At 43.8% G+C, this 23,403-nt stretch overlaps 1 protein-coding gene across 2 annotated transcripts in view; it reads right to left on the bottom strand.

The window, feature by feature from the left end:
• Havcr2 (hepatitis A virus cellular receptor 2) overlaps positions 1–19,589 on the bottom strand; it is a 28,692-nt gene extending 9,103 nt beyond the window's left edge. Inside the window, exons 1-5 of one of the 2 annotated variants that reach the window (NM_001100762.1) lie at positions 19,426–19,553; positions 17,869–18,210; positions 15,314–15,397; positions 5,810–5,850; positions 3,158–3,284 (exon numbers count right to left, since the gene is read on the bottom strand). In NM_001100762.1, coding sequence (NP_001094232.1) covers positions 3,158–3,284; positions 5,810–5,850; positions 15,314–15,397; positions 17,869–18,210; positions 19,426–19,483 — 652 coding nt within the window. In that variant the 5' untranslated portion in view covers positions 19,484–19,553. Of the gene's footprint in view, positions 1–3,157; positions 3,285–5,809; positions 5,851–15,313; positions 15,398–17,868; positions 18,211–19,425 lie in introns of both variants that reach the window. The other variant, XM_087573380.1, reaches the window with a different exon arrangement.
• Positions 19,590–23,403: the final 3,814 nt, after the last annotated feature.

Below are 23,403 nucleotides of genomic sequence, written 5' to 3'. Positions count from 1 at the left end.
GCGATAGGAACTCCACAGGAAAACCAACAGAGTCAACTAACCTGAACCCTTTGGGACTCCCAGAGACTGAACCACCAACCAAAGAGCATACCTGGGATGGACACTTCACCCTACACATATGCAGCAGATGTGTAGCTTGGTCTTCATGTGGGTCCCCCAACAACTGGCTTGGAGACTCTCCCTGACTCTGTTGCCTGCCTCTGGATCCTGTTTGCCTAAATGGGCTTCCTTCTCTGGCCTCAGTAGGAGAGAACTACCTAGTCCTGCAGTGACTTGATATGCCAGGATGGTTGGTACCCAGGGGAGTCTTCCCCCTTCTCAGAAGAGAAAGGACGGAGGGATGGGGGAAGGGCTGTATGAGGGGATACTGGGAACAAGGGTTGTTTGTGATTGAAATATAAAGTGGATAGATAAATAAATTAATGGAATAAAAATAATAGTATGTAAGTCTGTTTTCTGTCTCATTGAAAAAATGTATGTTATTTAAAAAGAAAAGAAAAGGAGAAAGAACTCCCAACATGGGATAGGATTCGAAGAGAAGAATGCCTACCTCCTTCTTATCTTTTACATAAATCCCTAATTTCTAGGTCTTGGAAGAACTCCAAAAGTAGTGCACGTTATCATTTTTCCTCTCATCATTTAATAGCCTCTAAATTTCATATTCAAGTGATCAGTCCCCAGAATTTTAAATGAAGTCTATGGGCAAGGTCATGTATGTATGGGGTTCATCCTTTCTTGGAAAAACCCATTTACCAAAACATGGCAGAAAACAATCGGGAGAAGTAAGGCTGATTTCAATGCCTATATTCATCAATTTGGACATGTTCCAAACATGTTAAGGAGAACGATTCACGTAATGCATTACACTCTGATTAATGCCTTCTCTGCTCTCAGAGAAGAGAGAATAAATCACAATTAGGAAAGTGTGCAAGGTGCTGGGCTGATGGGAACATTTGGATCTTGAGTGTGATACTGATCTCCACGTACAATAACCAAACTGGAAATACCTTTTCCTGAGACTGGGTCTCCGGCAGCCTACCTTGGCCTGGAACTCACGGTGTGGCTGAGGATAACTGTGCACTTCTCGTTCTCCTGGTTCCACCTTCAGAACAGTGGTTCTCAACCTTCCTCATGCTGAAACTCTTTAATACAGTTCCTCATGCCGTGGTGACTCTCAACCATGAAATTATTTTCTTGTTACTTCATAACTGTGATTTTGCTACTGTCATGAATTATAATGTAAATATCTGAGACATAGAATATCTGATAGGTGACCATAAGTTGAGAACCACTGCTCTAGAGAGTTCTGGGATTACAGGTCTATGCCACCCACCTAGTTTTATGGGTGTCCAGAGCTTCCTACATGCTATGAAAGTACTTTAATAATTGCACTACATGCCCAGACCCCACGTTGTTTGTTTAAAGATTTATTTATTTATTATATATAAGTACACTGTAGCTGTCTTCAGACACACCAGAAGAGGGCATCAGAACTCTTTACAGATGGTTGTGAGCCACCATGTGGTTGCTGGGAATTGAACTCAGGACCTCTGGAAGAGCAGTCAGTGCTCTTACCCACTGAGCCATCTCTCCAGCCCACGTTGTTTGTTTAAATAAAGACAAACAACTATGTGTGCTGAGTGCTTTGAGGAGAAAACCCAGCTCAGGAATTTCAGTCATGGTTCAATGTTAAAGAGAGATGCTTGAGAAAGCAACATAGAAACTCATATAGAAAGAAGTGGTGGTGTTGGGTTTCCTGTTAAGCATGGGCTTATGTAAAAAGAGTAGCTTTTTTAATTAATTAGAAAGAGACAGAAAAGAGGATGGTGGATGAGAAGAGATAAGAGGAGAGGGGAGGGGATGGAAAGGGAGAAGAGAGGGAAGGGGAGGACAGGACAGGACAGGACAGGACAGGACAGGAGAGGTCAGGACAGGACAGGAGAGGTCAGGACAGGACAGGACAGGACAGGACAGGAGAGGTCAGGAGAGGTCAGGAGAGGTCAGGAGAGGTCAGGACAGGACAGGACAGGACAGGAGAGGTCAGGACAGGACAGGACAGGACAGGACAGGACAGGACAGGACAGGTCAGGACAGGACAGGACAGGTCAGGACAGGACAGGAGAGGTCAGGAGAGGTCAGGACAGGACAGGACAGGACAGGACAGGACAGGTCAGGACAGGACAGGAGAGGACAGGACAGGACAGGACAGGACAGGAGAGGACAGGACAGGACAGGAGAGGTCAGGAGAGGTCAGGAGAGGTCAGGAGAGGTCAGGAGAGGACAGGACAGGACAGGACAGGACAGGAGAGGACAGGTCAGGAGAGGTCAGGAGAGGTCAGGAGAGGTCAGGAGAGGTCAGGGGTACCCAAGTACTTCCATGTTGGTCCCTGGGATCAAACTCAGAGCATCAAGCTTGTAACAGATCCCACTGAGCCATCCCACCAGTCCCCAAAATTTGTTTTGTATCCAAGGATAGCCAATCCTTGGTTGTCCGCCTAGACTTAAAGGTCCAGCTTTGTGTCTTGCTCACCATGAAGCTTTGAGAACTCAATGCTCTCAGCAAGATTTATTTTCTTCTGCCCTAGACTGGGAACAATAGTACTACCTAGGTCACAAGACGATGACAACAACGGAGTGTAAAGCATTGGGCATAGGGTCTGCCTGACACATAGAAACTTCAAACGCTTACTACTTATCAGAACTGGCAGCATTTGGAAAGACAAAGGAGTATCTAGTCTAACCACCTTTAGGCTTACTTGAAAGATTGTATTTCTATCTAGGTGTGCACTGGTTCCTATAGTAACGGTTCTATTTGATTTTTTTTCTCTCTTTTTTTCGGAGCTGGGGACCGAACCCAGGGTCTTGCGCTTGCTAGGCAAACGCTCTACCACTGAGCTAAATCCCCAACCCCCTATTTGATTATTTATTTACTTATTTACCTTTATTTTTATGTGCATTGGTGTTTTACCTACACATATGTCTAAGTGAGAGTGTCAGATCTTGGAGTTACAGACAGTTCTGAGCTGCCATGTGGGTGCTGGGATTTGAACCTGGGTCCTCTGGAAGAGCAGTCAGTGCCCTTAACTGCTGAGCCATCTCTCCAGCCCAGTAACAGTTCTTTATCAGAAAGAAAAATGAGCAACATCTAATGACTTACATTTAAGGATTAAAACACCAAGAATAAGTGCCAGGGCCAGCCCAGCAGAGACGCCTACTCCAATGTGGACAGCAGTTCTGATAGTTTCTCCAGAGTCCTTAATTTCATCGGCCCATGTGGAAATTTTCTGGGGGAAAGAAAACAGGATTCAAGCTCATGATGTCCAGAAATATGCTCAACCAGTCTCATGGTTCAAGGGTCAGACCACTCTTTTTTAATGGCTTCTTGGGATGGCAGGAATGATGAAACCACCCTTGATTTGACTTCTTCTAGACGAGCTTCGTTCACCAAAGAAATGAAATGGATTGGCTTAATATTTGTACTTAATGAGGAAGTAAGCTATTCCTTTCAATGCTGTAATATAAAAGTCACAGTTTATCTCACCTGCCCCCATCCCTTACAAGGCTTTATAGAACCCGACTGGTTCAAAATTGTGTTCAGAGGGAGGGAGTTTCAGAATGGTCTAATTTGATGTCTTTCAGGGAAACCTCCATCCACACAACAACAAAAAGCAGTGTTGCAAAAGCCATGACTCTGTAGCTACACAGTCCTGGATTTAAATTCCATATCTCCAAGAGCTTAGTGATCCTGTGGGGTTATTGACAAAGAGCCTCTTTCTCAATAAATGCTCAGTCAGTGGTAAATACTTGCTTTTTCTCTCATTTCTGATACCAGAGAGTCATATACAACATCCTTCTCTTTCTAAAATTAAGTCCACATTTCCACCTTCAAAGACAATGTTAGCAGAGACACCTTTAGAACAAATAAGCCAACCAGTCATGGTGATGAATGTCTGTAACCCCAGTACTCAGGAGACTAAGGCAGGAAAGCAGTAAATTCCAGGCCAGCCTGAACTACCTATCAAGACCCTGCTTCAAAAATCCAAACCACCCATGCCTATATGGGAAGCACTAATGAGGATCAGTAGGTTATGAACAGCAACAATAAAAAGAAGACACGTACTTGGGAGCAGACATGAGAAGGATCTCGGAGGAGTTGGAAGGGGGTTAGGTGAATATTAATGAAATATGCCATATGCATGTACAAAATAATCTAAGACTAAATAAAAACTACAATACAACAGCACTAAAAAATAAAAGCAATAAGTCTCAGAAGCCAAGTCCTTCATTTAATCAATACACATTACTTCTATAAAAGCAGGAGTCCTGTACAAAGCGCCATGTGCTAAGTAGTTAGCACTGGTGGGCAACAGAAGTTCTTAGATGTGATGGCTATCTCAAAGAAGGGAAAGGCAAGCTCAAGATGCCTGGCACTGACTATGAACACACAAATAAAGAGATCAAATTAAGTGATGCAGGCTTCTAGACCTGGACCTAAAGAGTTGTTTACTACTACTACTACTACTACTACTACTACTACTACTACTACTACTTCTACTACTACTACTATGACTACTATGACTACTACTATTTTATTATTATTATTATTAATCTATTAATTATTGGCGCATTTATGCACAGGCATATGTGTGCATCCAGAGCATGGTACAGGACACAGGAATGGCCATCACCGGACAACTGCTAGGAGTCAGTTCTCTCCTATCATGAGTTCCAAGAATCACACTCGTAGTCCATCGGGCTGGGTGGCAAGTACCTTTACTCTCTGAGAAATTTCAATATTCAGTCATCGAAGAATTTTCAAGTTGCTACTGCTAGCTGGCTTTGTAGTGCTTTTTTTTTTTTCTTTCTAGTTCAGTATATAATAGTTCAGAACATAAATTAATGGCTCTGAGTTTTCTTGAATGGTGTCTTGGGTGTCTTGTTACAGAAAAAAAATGATTTAAAAAAATACAAAATATAAGGTGGACATCTCAGCTCCATGGAGGTGGAAGCAGGAAGATTGGGAGTTCAAGGTCATTCTAAGCTACACTGTAAATTTAAGACCAGCCTGGGTGTACTGGCTGGTTTTGTGTGTCAACTTGACGCAAGCTGGACTTATCATAGAAAAAGGAGCCTCAGTTGTGGAAATGCCTTCATGAGACCCAGCTGTAAGGCATTTTCTCAATTAGTGATCAAGGGGGGAGGGCCCAGCCCATTGTGGGTGGTACCATCCCTGGGCTGGTGGTCTTGGGTTTTACAAGAGAGCAAGCTGAGCAAGCCAGGGGAAGGAAAACAGTAAGAAACATCCCTCCATGGCCTCCGCATCAACTCCTTTTCCCTTCCCTGTGTGAGTTTCAGTCCTGACTTCCTTTGGTGATGAACAGTAGTGTGGAAGTTTAAGCTGAATAAACTCTTTCCTCCCCAACTTGATTCTTAGTCATGATGTTTGTGCAGAAATAGGAACCCCGACTAAGACACTGGGCTTCATGACAGCTTGCCTCAAAACCACAACAAAACCTAAGTGGAAACCCTGAAAAGAGCATCAAGAAACCTTCCACAGTGATACATAGTTGTGACATTTGCAAAGAGAGATGATTGCTCATTTCTTTTGGGGCTTTTCCACACTCTGCATGTGCATATCCCACCGGCTTATCCTCCTTCTATCAATAACAAGCCTATACGGTCAGACCTCAACACAGGAAAGCCAGTGAGTGTGAAAGCAAGGAGGGCAAAAGCTTTCCCACAAACGAGGTGGCATGGGAAAGGAAGCCTACACAAGCACAAAGCAAGCAGACAGGCAGAAGTTACTTACTGTTCCATTGTTATCATGGAGGGTCACCAGGGTCTGTGTCTCTGCGCACGCATACAAAGGGGAGGAAGTAGACAATAGTTAACAATGTTTTTAACTCCAAATCAAGGAAAAAAAAAACTCATCACATCAGTGACCCGTTTTTCTACTAAGTCATCTCCATATGCTCCACAATAATTATAAGACCAACAAGACACTGAATACATACAAACCAGTCTCAGGGTGATGTTCTTTCACATAAATAATAAACCCCACTCCCTGTTAGGTCTCAAACCCAGGACAAAAGGCTGAGGTGCCCATTTAACATATCAAACAGACCTGGCCACCAGGTTCTTTCAGCATCCCTCAGACCCTACCTGCTACAGGGCATGGCTGACATACCCAACCCCTACACTAAACTCTCCATCCCAGGACCTGGGCTTCTCTTCCCCCAGAGGTTCCCCCTATACAATCCAGCCATCTGGGCTACACCAGTCGTTTTTTACCCTTTTACCTCCTGGCCTCTTGCTCTGCTGGTCTCTTGGCTCGACCCTCTTCCCTCTTCTCACACGGTCCAGTTCAGGATCATGTTCACCCTGGACTCTCAGATGTCTCTACCTAAGGCTTTGCTCTCCATCATACCTACAATTAACCTTCTTCACCAAATCTAGGAACTGTCGTGTCCTCTTTTTCTTTCTTTTTTCATTCACTGGAAGGTTTATACTGAATATATTCTCAGTTTTGTCCAGAGGGACTAATGAGTACTACAACAATCTAGTAACATTGATAATGTTTATTCATACTCTACTTAGACTTTCAGAGACACAAAACTCTTGGAAAAGTTTAACATTTCTTCATTGGCAAGGTATTTAGTTGTTTTCCCATGGAAACAATAGCTACAGTTCACTAGGAATCAGGCATTTTGCCAAACACTTGCAATGAACTTCCTCATTCAGTATCAAAAAGGACTATCCTGAAAGATGCAAACTCAGAGAAAATGAATGACTAAGAGATGAATTCATCAGCACTGAGTGTAAATTGGTCATCAGAGAAGTTGGAAGGAAAGTTAGCAAATTCCTCAAATGAAATGGAATGAAAATGAAAATACACTATATTGAAACCTGCAGAATATTATGAATGTAGTTATAAGAGGAAGCACATAGGTATGCAAAGGCCTACATTTAAAAATTCAAAGAAAGCACAAGTAATAACTTAATAAAGTGCCCCAAGGTCTTAGAAAAACAAGAGCAAAAAAAACCCAAAACAACATATGGAAGCTTTAGACATTAGGGTAGAAAGTAATGAAATAGTGAAATAGCATCAAAATGACCAGTACAAAGAATCCACGGAAACATAAACAAAATCAGTAAACTCTTGGTCAAACTAACCGAAAGGGAGAGAAAAAAAGCCAAGTACACGAAGTTAGAGATGAAAAGAGACATTACAACAGCTACAAATGGCATTCAGAAAATCATTATGACATTACTTAAAAGACATACATTCCACTGAACTAAAAGTCTTAAAAGAATGCATTGGTTTCCAAACACAGTGACCTACCAAAATTTTTTTTTTAAGATTTTTTTTTTATTTTATTGTATGAGTACACTGTAGCTGCCTTCAGACACACCAGAAGAGGGCATCAGATCTCATTACAGATGGTTGTGAGCCACCATGTGGTTGCTGGGATTTGAACTCAGGACCTCAGGAAGAGCAGTCGGTGCTCTTAACCACTGAGCCATCTCTCCAGCCCGTGACCTACCAAAATTAAACCAAGAGAATCTAAACCACCTACGGAGATTTATAACAAGCAATCAAATTGAAGCCATATTTTTTTTTAAAGTCTTCCAGCTAAATTGAGCCCAGATGTGTTCACTGCTAAATTCCACCACACCTTTAAAATAATAACTAGCACCATGTTCCTTGGGTTATTGCATGAACTGTAAATGGAAAAAAAATACTGTCATGCTCATTGTATAGACCCAATGTTGATTACCCTGATACCAAAACCAGCAATAATGAAAGGCCAGTCTTCCTGGTGAAAATTAGTGCAAAAGTAATTACCAATAAAATGGCTGCAAACCTTCCAGGCCAGTCAGCCAGGGTAATATAGGAAAACCCTGCATCAAAACCAACAATAACAGCAAACAAACTGCATGCAAACCAACTTCGGTAATAAAAAAGAGCTTGCATTGTGATCAAAATGGCTTCATTGACAGGAGCAGGGAATGGTTCGCCATAGGCAAATCAATAATTGTAATCGATCGCATAAATAGATTAAATGGCTTCTCTGGACTTTTGACTAAAACTGAGTGTAGTTCATTGTGAGGAGTGGAAGAAGCCCCGAGTGAATGTGTGCTGTAAATATGGGTCTGGCCATGTTAAGGGCTCCATAAGGGCTCCAAAGCCTTCCCTGGATGAGGCTCAAGAATGGTAAAACCTTCCTTGGGGATTCAAGTATGGATGTCGACAATGTGTTCAGAAAATGCCCACCATAGCCTTCTCCCTACCTGATGTTCACAGCCAGAAGGCTACTCCCTTCCAGAGCTTGCTAGCACTGAGATTAGCTGAACCATCCTCCTTGTGCAGCCGTAGACAATAACCCCACCTCCCTGCTCAACTCTGCATAATAAACACGCTGAGCATCCAGGTGCTGAGGCTACCCCATCCGAGAGCCCAGACCACTCAATCCCAGCTTTTCTGTGTATCTGCGTTTGTCTGTTCTTCATTTCCTCACTGCTTTGGTGAGGTCAAGGCCCTGGAGCTAGGCAAGGACATGGCGGGACAGAGAGTGAAGGACAAAATCAGCCAATCATTTTAGTAGACTCAGGAAGAGCCTGTGACGAGGTTTAACATAACTTTATGATAAAAATATGAGATGACACTAGGGCTTGAAGGAACATACTTCAGTATAGGGGCTATGGAAGGAGGTGTTCAATTGATAAGAGTACCTTCCTAGCATACACAGAAGCCCTGCGTCTGATCACTAGTACTGCATAAATTCAGCATGAAGACCTATGTCTATGATCCCAGAACTCAGGTAACAGGAGGATCAGTAGTTCAAGGTCATCATTGGCTACAAAGCAAATTTGAGAATAGCATGGGCTACATGTGACTCTTTCAAAAAAAAACTTATTAAGAAGGAATACACTTCAATATAAAGTTTATATACAACGACCCCACAACCAACATTATAACAGATGGAGGAAACTTTTAAAAAAGAACCTTCAACTAAAGTCAGGAACTAGACAGGGGCGTCTACTTACTCCATTCTTGTTCAACATAACTTCTGAACTCTTAGCACAAATAGAAAAAAAAGAAAGAAATGGGATATAAATAGAAAGCAGACTCAAAGTATTTCTATTTGCAGATGACATAATTGTGTATGTAAGACAGACTATAAACTGAATCTGAAAACTCTCAGAGTTGATGCTTAGATACAAAATCAATATACAAAACTCATAGCTTTCTTATATGCCAATAACAAGCACGACGAGAAAGAAATGAAGAAAACAATCCACTCACAACAGCTGCAAAACATAAAATACTGCTGGTGTGGGTGCACACATCTTCAAGCCCAGCGTTTGGAAGGCAGAGGTAGGCAGATCTCTGTGAACTTGAGACCACTGTGAGTTCCAGGACAACCAGAGCTACATACTAAGACCCCATCTTACAAAAACAGAATAATATAGGGGACTAGAGAGATGCTCATTGGTTAGAGGCCCTTGTAGCTCTTACAGAGGACCTGGGTTTTGTCCCCAGCACCCACATGGTAGTTCATGATCTTTTATAACTCTAGTCCAAAAGGATCTACAACCCTCTTCCAGCCTCCATTGGCACCAGTCACACAAGCAGTGCACTTACAGACAAGCCCGCAAAGCCCTCACAAACATAAATAAGTATAAGTAAATAAAGTAAGATAAAATACCTAGGAGTAAACCTTACCCCTTACCAAGAAAGTTAAAAAAAAAAAAAAAAAGCTCTATAATTAACATTTTCTTTTTCGGAGCTGGGAACCGAACCCAGGGCTTGCTAGGCAAGCGCTCTACCACTGAGCTAAATCCCCAACCCCGTATAATTAACATTTTAAATAGAAGAAAACACCATAATGCAGAACGGCTTCTCATAGGTCAGCAGGAGTAACATGAAAATATCTATTTTACCAAAAACCATGTACAGGTCCCACATCATCCCCACCACAATCCCAATGACCATTCTTCTCAGCAATGGGAAAAATTCCCAAACTGGAAGGCCTCTGATGGAATAGTAATCCTCACCTCAAATCGTACACAGAGACCTCCTGGTGGCAAATAGCATCAAACTAACACAGACAGGTAGCTCGGGTGAATGGGGCGGAGGACCGAGAAACAAAGCTGCGGACACTATATATATATGCGGACACACACACACACACACACACACACACACACACACACACACATATATATATACATATATATATATATATTTTTTTTTGACAAGCATGCACAATACATTCAATAGGGTGGGGGCGGGGACAGCTTCCTCAGTGAAAGGTACTCTGGGAAAACTGGATTTCTATGTATGAAATGTGGTGGAAAGGAAATCTTAACTTCTCTCACTCAGGACAAAAATCATGTATACATATGGAGTGAAAACAGAGGTGAGACTGTATCCAGAAAGAGGTGAACTGATGAGGGCAAGGAGAGGACGGAGGGAATAAAGGATGGATATTGCCAGACCAGATGGCATCCTTGAGTGAAAATGTCTGTGGAAAACCTGTTCTACCTATAATGAATAGACACCCTTCAAAACTTTAAATTCAAAATAAGTAAAACTTTAAAACAACTCCTCTAAAGGGTAGAGACTTAGTCATCTTGGACAAGGGAAGGAAACGGAGAATGAGGGTTACACCCTGCTCCGTGAGTAAGAACGGCTTCCTACAAGGCTCACGCGGCTTTAAAGCCACATTCTTAACTTCAACGCCCTCCACAACTTCACCCAGAAGGTCACCAACGTGAAGAGAGTCACATAACTCATGAGCCAGCCACCATCTCTCCTTTGAGCTCATTTATTTCCTTATCTGCTCGCCTAACCAGTGACTGTATTAATTCACACCAGGTAGAGGGGACAGGGCCACACGCATGGCAGGAGCAGGAGGGGAGGCTGCGGACACTGTCAGGAAACAAAGAGCTGTGGGCTGCCAGGAAACAGAAGAAACTCATTCGTTTTGCTGCCCGAGTCAGAGATTGTGAAAAGTCACAGTCACCATTCTGGACCTTCAAAATCTAAACTCCTCAAGGTCCATAAAGGCTGCCAGGAAATCTGAGTTTAATAGACTGTGGCTTAAACCGTATAAAGACTGTCTTGCCTTAAAACTATTTATGAAGAAAAAAAATAAAACCAAACGTTCTCCGGCTTTGCTCTCTCTACCTGAAAGCAATCTGAAGCATGAAAACCGCAGGAGGTGGAAGTTCAAAGTAAACAGGAATCTTTCCCCACACGCAATATTTGAAATGGAAATCCCACTTCTGCTTCCCCATCCTTATGGTTCTTGGTCTCAGTGACCAGAGTTGTTCTCTGTCTCTGTCTGTCTGTCTCTTCCTTTTTGGGACAGTGTCTCATGTACCCCAGGTTGAGCTCAAATGCTCCCTATAGCCAGGATGACCTTGAACTCCTGATCCTCCTGAGTGCTGGGATTACTGGCCTGCCTGTACCCCTACACTTGATTTATGTGGTTCTGGGGCTCAAACTCAGCTGGCAGGAATGCTAGACAAAGACTGCCAATTAAGCTACACCTCCAGCCCTGACTTCTTTACTCCACCACCCCCCATTTCATTTGGCTGTAAACCTGAACAGGAGATGTGTGTGATGTTATTTATTGTTCTGTCTTTCCCCAGTAACCCAAGACTACACTAGAGTGTAAGGAGCAGGAAGGAGTGAACCGTCATGACGTATGTAGACGTCATAGTTACTGTCTACTCTGCACTTAAGTGCCAGGGATGATTCTTAGCACTATTAATCTTTTGATCGTTTGATTTGATTTGTTTGTGTTGACACTGGGGTCTCTCTATGTAGCCCCAGACATCCTGGAACTCTGTATATAGATCAAGCTGGCATTGAACTCTCAGAGCTCTGCCTGCCTCTACCTCCTGAGTGCTGGCATTAAAGGTGTGTGGCACTGCCTGGCACTAATCTTGATATTGTGTTTATGCCACTATTCTGTCATTTCTAGAAGTAGAAACAATTTTATTTTATTTTATGTCAATGTGGTGTGTGTGTATGTGTGTGTGTTGTATATGTGTGTGTGGTGTGTGTATATGTGGGGTGTGTGTGTTGTGTGTGTATGTGTTGTGTGTGTATATGGTGTGTGTGGTATGTGTATGTGGGGTGTATCTGTGTGTGTTGTGTGTGTATGTGGTTTGTGTGGTATGTATATGTGGGGTGTGTGTGTAAGTGGTGTGTGTGGTATGTGTATGTGGGGTGTATCTGTGTGTGTTGTGTGTGTATGTGGTTTGTGTGGTATGTATATGTGGGGTGTGTGTGTAAGTGGTGTGTGTGGTATGTGTATGTGGGGTGCATGTATGTGGTGTGTGTGTGTGTGTGAGTGTGTGTGTGTGTGTGGTGTTGGTGGTGTGTATGTGATATGTGTGTGTATGGTGTGTGTGTGTGTATGTGTGCGGTGGGTGTGGTGTGTATGTGATGTGTGTGTGGTGTGTATGTGTGTGTGTGGTGTGTGTGGTGTATGTGTATGTGGTGTATGTGGTATGTGTATGTGATGTGTGGTGTGTGTGGTGTGTGTGATATGTGTATGTGGGGTGTGTGTGTATATGGTATGTGTATGTGGGGCGTGTGTGGGGGGTGTGTGTGTATGGTGTGCGGTGGGTATGGTATATATGTGATGTGTGGTGTGTGTGTGTGTGTGTGTGTGGTGTGTGTGGTATGTGTATGTGGGGTGCATGTATGTGGTGTGTGTGTATGTGTGCAGTGGGTGTGGTGTGTATGTGATGTGTGTGTGGTGTGTATGTGGTGTGTGTGTGGTGTGTATGTGGTGTGTGTGTGGTGTGTATGTGTGTGGTGTGTGTGTGTGTGTGTGTAGTGTGTGTATGTGGGGTGTGTGTGTATGTGGGGTGTGTGTGTATGTGTGTAATGTGGGTGTGGTGTGTGGTGTGTGTGATGCATTGGTGTCCCTGTGGAGGTCAGAGGACAATCTATGGGAGTTCTCCATCATTTGTGAACCTGAGATCCAGCTCAGCCTTGATGGCAAGGTGTATGTATGCCTGCTACACTAACAAAACAACCCAGAAACAGGATGCTAGAGAACTCTGCCCATGACACGGACTGTAGGTTAGAAAGCTGGGACTCAGAGCAGGCCTTCTCCAAAGCTGAGGACTGCCCTGGGATCCAGTCTTGGCTCCTTCAATAAGAGAAGAACACACTTGTTCTGTTTCATGGGAGTTTAGGAAATTCCACTTCTCACTGTTAAAGGCTTTGCCCTCCTTTTATATTCAAATATTAAATATACTCACTTTCACAGAAAACAAAAAGTGTACCTAGCTACTCACACGACTTATCGATCACTGGCATAGTCCAACATCTGTAGACAAGCCTTTAAGTGGCAATGAATTTCAATTTTCCATTTCTTTTCTTATTTTGAGAACATTGTCCTGTGTTGCTGTTTGTTTGTCTATTTCCTGTCTGGCTCTTGAAAACCTTGGAGATTCTATCTAGGTAATGTGCCAGCATGCCTGATGTAAGAGAAGGCCCTGTTTTTGCTGCCTTAGGTGGAAATAGCAAGGAAAAACAGAGGGAAGGAAACTTCTGTTCATGACAAAGAAATGCTCTGCCTTGTGAGGTAAGGGTATTCCCATGACTGCACCCCTGCCTCCTACAATCATACCCAGATGTCAGTCAGTACTGATGGAAAGTGGACTGGGTGAGCCCTGACGTCTCTTCTAGGTCTTGTCTGTCCCTTCTTCAAAATAACACAACAGCACACAGTGAAAGTCTGTCAGAACTCCATTAGTCCACACCATGAGGGTGTTCATAGGTTTCCACTGCATTTAATTTCCTTGCTAATGACATACTAGAGACTACCTTTGCCTACAGAGCAACTGACCAAGGAAGGTAAAGTTAATAACTTCAATAGTAAAAACGCTGTCCAATAGCTGAGTGCTGTCTGTGGGCCTACCGCTTGGCTCCAGACTTCACACATCTTATCCTGTTTAATCTTCACAGGAACCTTCCGAGGAAAGCGCTGGCAGCCTCACTGCAGTGAGGAGAAACCTTAACTTCCGAGAGTTGGAGCAGTGTTGCTGAGTTTGGAAATAGCAGGAGATTGAGGGCCCAGTTTCCTCTCACTGCAGCTCTAAAGCATCTTCTCACCCTGCCTTCTGGCCTTATTGACGGTATTAGTAACAGGCGCCCATGCGCAGTGAGAACGCACCGTGACCACACACCGGATCCATTTTCTTATGGAAATCTCACAAATTGTAGCATGTGCTGCAGCGCTTCACGGAGTTTAAGAGCAGAACTCTACCCAGAAGTAAGATGGGATTACTTGTGATCAATGTGCCAGAGGACAGCCTCACCTGCCCGTTTTACATCTAGGACAGCTTGCAACCTTGTGCCCTGTGAGGACTGCAGCTCGTCCTTATGCGGCTGCAATCTGCAGAAGCTGGTGGTCTGCATCCTGCTAGAAAAGGCCCTGAACGGCACCTGATCAACCCATTAGCGCCAGATATAAACAATATGGCCTTCTTAGAGTAAAACTAAAATAGAACAATTTCTTATTAGATGTTTTTTAAATTAAATTTTACGTAGGAGCCAGCTAAATGGTTCTGTGTATAACGGTACTTGCTTTGAGACCTGAGTCTGACGCCCCTTGTCTTATACAGTACAAGGACAAAAACAGGTGCCTCCAAGCTTTTCCCTTGCTGCCACATGCTTTCATGACACGTGAGCGCGTGCACACACACACACACACACACACACTCACAGAGAGAGAGAGAGAGACAGAGACAGAGACAGAGAGACAGAGACAGGGAGACAGAGAGACAGAGACAGATTAATTTATTAAAATGTAATAAAATTTTGAAATTTTAAACTAAGTTAAAGCCTTTGTTAGATGCGAGCCTTGGCCTTTAAGAGCTGAACCATTTCTCTAGCCCCAAATGACTTTCTAAATGAAGCAACAGCAATAGTAAATGCTTCTCTTCCTTTGTATAGCAAAATCTATGAATATCCAAAATCATTTCTCCATGGTAGGGGCAGTGCATTTTCCTGAGACAGGAAATCAGAGGTCTCCGGGCCCTGCTCTTTGGACAGAAGAAGAAGCAGAGACCCATGGAACTGAAAGGCTGTGCCTCAGCTCACCTGGCTAGTTATGTAGACTCCTAACCCAGGAGGCTAATATGTGGTCCATTACCTCATTCCCCTCACACAACACTACAAGGCTGAAGGGTAAAAAGTGATTTTTCCTCGCTATTTCATATTCAAATCTCCGTGAACTGAGATACAAGCTAAACGCATACTCCTGTGCTTAGGTCTTACCTGAGCCACTTCCCTCAGTGGTTAGGGTTCTGGGAGAAGCTGTTGTAGAATCCCCATGAGCAGTCCCAGCTGGGATGACTTTGGCTTGAGTCAGAAAACATTATTATGGATTAGGGATTTTTTTTTAAACATTTATTTACTGGGGAGGGGGGCATGTGGAGGTCAGAGGACAACTTTCAGGAGTCAGTTCTCTCCTTCCACCATGTGGGCTGCAAAGACAAAACTCAGGTCATCAAGCTTGGTAGCAAGTGCCTTTACCCACGGAGCCATCTCACTTGCCCAAGAGTAAGGCTTTGCCGTGAGCACAGTTTACCTCAGGGAATACTGACAGGGCAGAAGACAGCATCTGAACGATGATAAATGAAGGGACACACACCTTCAGCTCCAAATCTACATGGGCACACTCTCTGAGAGTGTACCACATACGTCAGGTGGTTAACAGCGGTAAGATGCATTTACCATTGCTACACTCATGGAAGTAACAGGCATCAGAGCTCTGTATAATCCTCAGCTTATAGAATCCCTCCAGTGGCCTGTATGATAGATAACTATATTTTGCAGCTGAAAGGCCATACATTTGAAATAATGTTCCAAAACTAGGTCATTAATAAGAAGAGTTGGTTTGAACTCTGCTCCGCGCTGCCACAAAGTACATGCTCTTAAATTCTTTGATCTGTGCAGTGACGGGGAGTCAAACCCAGGGACTTTTGCTGAGCTACATACATGACCCTATGTTAAAACCTACTGTCTTAAAATGCATGAACATAAACATCTTCTTAACATACACACACAACCCAGTGGTTCATATTCCTGGCTTACCTAAAATAGATTTTTAGGTGGGAAAAAAAAAATTCAGAATCCATCTCCAGATATGTCTCTGGCTTCCAGGTAGGGCCCAAGCACCAACAGGAGATAGAAAGATGCCGCAGGATATTTGATCACGTGGTGAACCCTGAGATTGTGTTGTCTAACAGACAAGCCCATTTCTAGTTGTGGTGAGACTCAGCCCTAGCACACACCTTTAATCTGAAAGCTGTTCATTGTAAACAGGATTAAATAAGGCCAACAACAGGATAAGAGGCAGAGCAAGCAACCAGTTGACAGGGAGTAAACATAGGGAAAACCATAGAGAGTGAGAGGGGGTCCAGAGGATGGATAGAGAGGCACAGGAAGTAAAAGGGAGGAACATTCAGTTCAAAAGGGTTTTTGAGACAGTGTGGAGAGGAGAGCTTCCTTTTTCTTTTGGAACTTCTACTGTGGAGGAAAGTCAGCTGAGTTCTTCCTCTGCCTCTCTGAGCTAATGGACTTTTACCCCAGCATCTGGCTCCCCAGTCTTATTGGTAAAATCAAATATTTGAGACTTTATTAAAAACAACATCTGGTGCCTAGCATGGGACACCATTTGTAGCCACAGTCTTTCCTACCTGGCCTCTTTGTTCCCAGAATAATTCTGAGACTTATTTATGTATGAATAAATGCCTAGACCATAGCTTTGGCATGTTCTCCGACTGGCTCATAACATGTAACTCATTTATTCAAGTCCATGTCTGCCACACAATTGGTTACCTCTCCTCAGTTTCATGTATCTGAATTCCTCAGAGTCAAGGGTGAAATCTCTTGCCTCTGACTCTCTCCCAGTGTTCTCTTCCAGTCTCTCTACCAGAATTCCTACTTATTACTTCTTGCCTTTTGCTAACAGGCCATCAGCTTTTACTTGACAAGGGATGCTTCCACACGGTATGCAAGAGATTCTCTCTACTGAAAGATTGTAAGAGCCAGAGGTAGTAGATCGCTCCAAGGAACCTGGATCACTCTACATGTAAGTGCACAGAGACAATGATAGCATTCATAAGACTTGCACGGACTCAAACCAGACGAAATCCCAGCACTGAGAAGGGGAAGGAGAGAGGCGCTCCCACTCCTCTAAGAAGCTATTTGCAATTGACTCAGCTGGGAAAGAGAAAAATCCAGTTTTCTCCAATGGCGTGTCACTGAGTATACCAACCACGTTCAAGAGCAGACCCCTTACCCAAAAGTAGTTGGTCAATATAAGCATACTCTATTTGATTCTGTGCACTTTGTTTTGTCAGATATTTTCATATTATTGATTATGTTCATTTGTTTTGAGTTTTGATTAGTGTGTGTGTGTGTGTGTGTGTATTTGAGAGACAGAAAGAACACAAGGTTGTGTGAGTAAAAAGGTGGAGAAAATCTCATCAGAAGTTGGAGGAGGAGAAAAATATGATCAAAATATATCACATAAAAAATTAACACAAAGAGAGTTTAAAATATAAACTTTCCTTGTAATGTCAATGATCAGTCAGGGTCTTGAACCTCTGGTCTATGTCTTTCTTTCCTTCCTGTAGACTGTATCCTTCAGTTGAAAACATGTAAAAATGACATCACTGGCCTTCACACATGAGACCTATTTATTCATATCTTTCCATCCAAGGTCTGTCGCCAGGGAAGTCAGACATGAGAATCCTCTGTTTCTATGATATCGTGACTCACAGGCAATGCTGATGGACAAGGAGAGCATGGAACGGTCTACTCACCTGGTTCAGTGATGCTTAATTTCAGCTCTAATTTTTCATCATTCATTGGGCCAGGGAATTGTATCCTGCAGCAGTAGGTCCCAGAGTCAGCTAGAGTCACATTCTTTATGGTCAGCGACATGTCTCCTTTGTAGAAATTCCCCTTTAGCTGGTATCTTCTGGATTTCCGATATGTCACATTCGTTTCATCCGTTCTGAGCACCACACTGGCACACTGTAACAAAGGACAGGATCCCTTGCCCCAGCAGATAGGCACGAGCGTCCCAGGGGCAGGTACAGTGTAGCTGCAGGGCAGATAGGCATTCTTCCCGACCTCAGCTGTGTAAGCATTTTCCAAGGACCCTACACAGAGAGGAAAGGAGAGCAATACAGTGAGGGTCCATCTCTTCAAACAATACATCACAGAGTGAAACAGGAAACTATGACTGCCCTACTGGGAGGAGGCCTGGCTGTGCCAATGATTCTCTGACTTGAGACACAGCAGAGAGTCCCATTTAAACATGTATTAAGATTACACAGGCCTCTCATTCTGGAGCTCAGCCGGAGGAGGCAGGAAATCCCGAATTAGAGCCAGACCAGACTGAACTGAATAGCAGGCTCCAGGCTAACCAGAGTGATGAAGTCGTCTCTTAGGGAAAAAAATTACCATACCAGGAAAAATGACGTAAGCCTGTAATCCCTATAAGGAACCTGGAGAAAGAACTGTAGTGAATTTGAGCTAGCCTGGGCAACCTACACTCATTCCCCAAAATGTGTGCCTCCGTTGGACTGAGATGGACCATGAGAACTTGTATTTCTCTCAGTTCCTGTGTGTTGTGGAGTCCTTGACACTAGACATCCCTCCTCCTTTTTCAGAATCACAGCCCTCCAGTTGTGAACAGTTTGAGCTAGTGTGACGCCAAAGCTAATTGAGTTAACATTCAGAAAAATGGGCATTGTTGGCCAGGAAAACAACCCACCTAATCTGGACTAGTTGTCTTCTCTCTCTCTCTCTCTCTCTCTCTCTCTCTCTCTCTCTCTCTCTCTCTCTCTCTCTCTGTGTGTGTGTGTGTGTGTGTGTGTGTGTGTGTGTGTGTGTGTGCGTGCGCGCGCGCGCGTGTGATAAATAGAACCCCTGACAGAACAAAGCTAGTGGCTTCTTTCATATTTGAAATTCCTCATATGTTTTACTGAACTTTAAAATAAATTCCTTTATAACAACACACAAAGTGATGTGCAAGCATTAACCCCTCTCCCAACTCTTCACAGCCCGCAGCTCCCCTACCTAGAGCCCAGACATTTAAAAGATGTCCACACACTGCTGTCCCGTGGTAACGCCTACCCACACGATGGCTCGCCTTGATTCTCTCTGTAGCATTGAGAATGCCAGCAGTCTATGTGAGGTTGTTCAATTAAGCTCACTGCTTGTGTCATTGTTAGGTCAGATTTATTTACCGGGTCCCCCATTATTGGACATTTAGGTTGCTGTTACAAACAGTATCACTATGACCATCCTTGTCTCTCCGCCTCGCCCTCTGAAATGATCCTCCAGCTGAAAAGGGCCAGGCCCGTACTTACTTGCAGGTAGTGGTTGCAGCAGCAGCAGGGCACAGCTGAAGGGAAGCCATGAAAACATGAGTGCTTGGCCGGGGATATCAAAGGACAGCTCCTTGTTGATAGAGCGCTAGCTCTTCAGTGAAAACGTTACTTCCTCTGAACTTCTGAGTAGCCAGGATCACAAGGGCTAACCACACCCACTGACGCCAGCCTGCTCCCCAGGATGTCTGACCACCAGTGATTCCCACGTTAGCACCGCCAATCTAGTCACATCAGAGAACGTTGCCATTCTGTGTAAACGTCACCCTAGACACATCCTGCAAGGCACTCTGAGGTTCATTACATGAGGTCAAAAAGAGGAAGAAGCAATGTCACTGAGATAGAAAAGTATGAGTCGTGGCAAGGGGAGAGAGTCCTCTAATTATCTCAGAGAAAATAGCCCAAGAGGGTTTATGTCCATGCCCAGCCAGTCACCAGGGAACAAAAACATAAACATGTCACTCGTGTGTTCTGGTATCCGCAGGTCAATCTCCATTCATCGGGTCTGTGACCAGTGTTCTCGAAGCATCTGCTTTGAGCCAGGCACTGAACTGGGTGCTGAAGAGTGAAGCGCTGAAGCTCTACATGGTGGTGCACACCTTTTATGGAAGCACCTGGGAGGCAGAGGCAGGCAGACCTCTGACTGTGAGGCCAGCTTGGTCTGCAGAGCAAATTCTAAAGCAGCAGGGGCTCTACGGAGAAACCTGGTCTGGAAAAAAAATTAACTAATTAACCAGCCAGCTATGTAAATTAATAAAGTGATAATTGTTATAGCCTTTACATTTCTGGACAATATGAGAGCTCAGTTGTCATCCCTGATACACTTTAGAGTGTAGTCTGTAAGCTTATTGTCTCTGAGTACCTTTGTTTAGAATGGTATTCTGAGGTAAGGAGATTATCGAGACACCATTACAGGTGGTGGGTGCTCACTTGGAATGCCAGCACTCAGGAGGCTGAGTTAGGAGGATCACTGGATATGAGGCTAGCCTGGGCTACACAGCTGCCCTCTGTTAACAATACCAAAGAAGTTGTGTCAGTAGTGTATGTGGAGCTTCATGGTCGTTCTGACTTTGACCTTTAAGGAGCACATACTTCCTGCTGCAATGCTTCTGGCCCGTGGTTTGGACAGAGCTGAGCAGACCTCTATATTCCATTGCATCCCATCTCATGTGCATGAGGAATCCCCTCTGTTCCCCCGGAGGGAAGGGGGAAACTTTGAACATGAATCGTCAGAATGTGTTAAGTTCCAGCCATGTCATTTATGACCATGGTACCACCTAAGACTTCAGCACTCTCAGCCATTAGCAAGTGACATTTATCTAGACACCTTCAAAACCGAAGCTTTCCCACAGAGGGAAGTCAGCTCCCAGGCTGTGTAATTTCTGAAAGCCTGGTGGGTTTCCGCTGTGTCAGCCCTTCCTGAGCTCCCCACCACTCATCTTTATGCCTTAAATGCTTTTAATCTAAATATCTGTGGGAAACCCTGCTAAAACATCTAAGTGAACTTCCACAAAATCATGGAATGGGGGCTGCTCGAGAGGTGCTGTTTAATTTCCTTATTTTACAGACAACAGAGACTCAAGAGAATGGCAGATTCAAGGCATGTGTCTAGAGTAATAAGAAGCCCCCTAAGCCCTAGGCTTGCTATAAATTATGTTGCATGAATTTAATGTCTTTACTGTCAGTCTATATCACGATTAACAACTTGCAAAATTTATTTCTGTCTAATGGAGAGAGGATTAAACTGGAAGTCAGGGGCCATATTTAACAAAGATTCTTGAGTGTGGCTTCTAAAGCACCAGCTTGCAGTAGAACTGCTACTGAGACCAACTCCTACTGCTTTGCTCTGTCCTGCTTGGTTTCGTCTGGTTTAACATGAGGTCTGTTGTAACCTAGGCTAACCTGGAACTCTATGTAGCCCAGGCTAGCCTCAAACTTCACACACACACACACACACACACACACACACACACACACACACACACACACCCCTCCTCTACTGCCCAAGTACTAACAGTATACATAGGTCCCACCATGCCCATTTCTGTGAGCGACTCTGTAAAACACTGGTCTTTTTCCATTTTGTTTTGTTTTTAATTTACTAACATGCAGCCCTTGAGAGAGTCTATAGAGGCCCACCTGGTCCTCTGCCTGTTTGTAAGGCACTCGGTTCTGAATCTTTTACAAGCTAATTTTTTTTCTTCTTAGTGGGTTTTTTTTTATTGTCATGCTAAAACACAAAACCGGCATCATAAACGGCTACATTTAGCAGTAAACATGAGAGAGGGGAAAAAGCCAGAAGTACAATAAACCCCTCTATGGAAATACCTTATCATTTCCACAGCACAGAAACTGAAACAATCTATTAACCAACTAGTCAAAATTACAGCCCTTGGAGGGGTTTTGCCCACACATATGAGTATTGCCTAAAGCAGATTGCTAGTGTTTTATTGAATTAGTTTTTTTAAAAAAAAAAAAACTTAAGTGATATTTAATTCATCTTCGTATTGCTGTTGCTATAATTTGCTTATTTTTTGGTACAGAGGATCACCATGTAAATCAGAAGACAACTTGTAGTCAGCTCTCTCCTCCCACCGTGTAGGTCCTGGGGATCAAAGTCAGGTTTTTGGCTCCATGATAGATTGTCTTTACCCACTGAGCCATCTCCCAGGCCTGTCTTTGTTAGGGTTCCTATTGCTGGATTGAAACACCATGACCGAAAGCAAGCTAGGCAGGCAAGGGTTTGTTTGGCTTGCACTTCTACATTGCTAAAGTAATTTTAAAAGAGTCATAGATATATTATGCCATCTTCTCAGTCTTCAATGTGTATCTACTTCCAAAAGAGGAAACCCTGCCGTGTATACATGAGACCACTACTATTCGAAATAGTTACTGATGTTACTGTATACTATGTGTACTAGACCACACTCATGTTCTTCTATCGCAAAAGTATTATTCGATTGATTTGTTTTTATCCAGACTCAGACCAGGCGTCTACATGCAGCTGGTCGTCGTAGCCTGATGTCTCTTTTAGTCGGTGGCAGTCTTTCCTTCCTTTCTTTCCCAGGCACTTGCTGGTTCTATGAATCTGTTCTCTGGGAACTGCTCTACATCCTGGCTTGTCTGGGTTCTTGTGGCGTCTTTTCACTTTTGGTTCCTGTTTCCGTTACAGTTCCTGAAAGTGGTGTTCAGCTCTTGAGGTGTGGCGAGCATCAGGTTGGCGTGTTTGCTACAATGCCTCACGGCCTGCTTTAGGTTTGATATCACAACACAGCTATCTGATGGCTGCACCTCCAGAGATGACAGATCGCTCGGCCTTTGGCTTTCACTTTTAGCACTGGGTACTGAAAATCTTTATCTCCTGCAGTATATTTTCATCCTTTGCCACAGACTCATGGATTCCGCTGGGTGAAAATAAACTGCGTGGTGGTTCATGCCTATGATCTCAGCACTCGGGAAGTTGAGGCAGAAAGACTATTATGAGTTCAAGGCTGCCTTGAACTACATGGTGAATTCTAAGCCAGCATGAAACACTGAGTGAGATCCTGCCTCAAATGGGGGAGGGGGAAGGAGACAAGGGAGACATAGCTAAGCGATGAGCGCTTACCTACTAGATCCTTACTATTACATAGCCGTGAGTGGTGCCCTACAACCGTAAAACCGTAGCCCTAGCACTCAGAAGGGGCAAGCAGAGGAGGATCAGGAGTTCGAGGTCACCCTCTGTTCCAGCTTGAACTACACGAAACCTGTCTCAAAATAAAAAATCGGTTCCTTTGCAACTCACATTTTGTGTCTGTCTTCGTTTGCAAGGGAGATTACCAAAGACCCACCCGTATCCGATGATTCCGGAATGACATACAACTATATCATAAACTGGGCGAGACGGACTGTGAACTCAAGGCCAGCCTGAGCTCTGTGGTGAAGCTCTGTGGTGAACTTTGGGTGGTCAGTGCTGTGTGC

Source organism: Rattus norvegicus, chromosome 10 (assembly GCF_021556685.1).
Source record: "Rattus norvegicus strain SHRSP/BbbUtx chromosome 10, alternate assembly SHRSP_T2T, whole genome shotgun sequence".
NCBI lineage: Eukaryota > Metazoa > Chordata > Mammalia > Rodentia > Muridae > Rattus > Rattus norvegicus.
The sequence above is the reverse complement of the archived record's forward strand: the minus strand, read 5'-3'. Positions and strand labels throughout refer to the sequence as shown.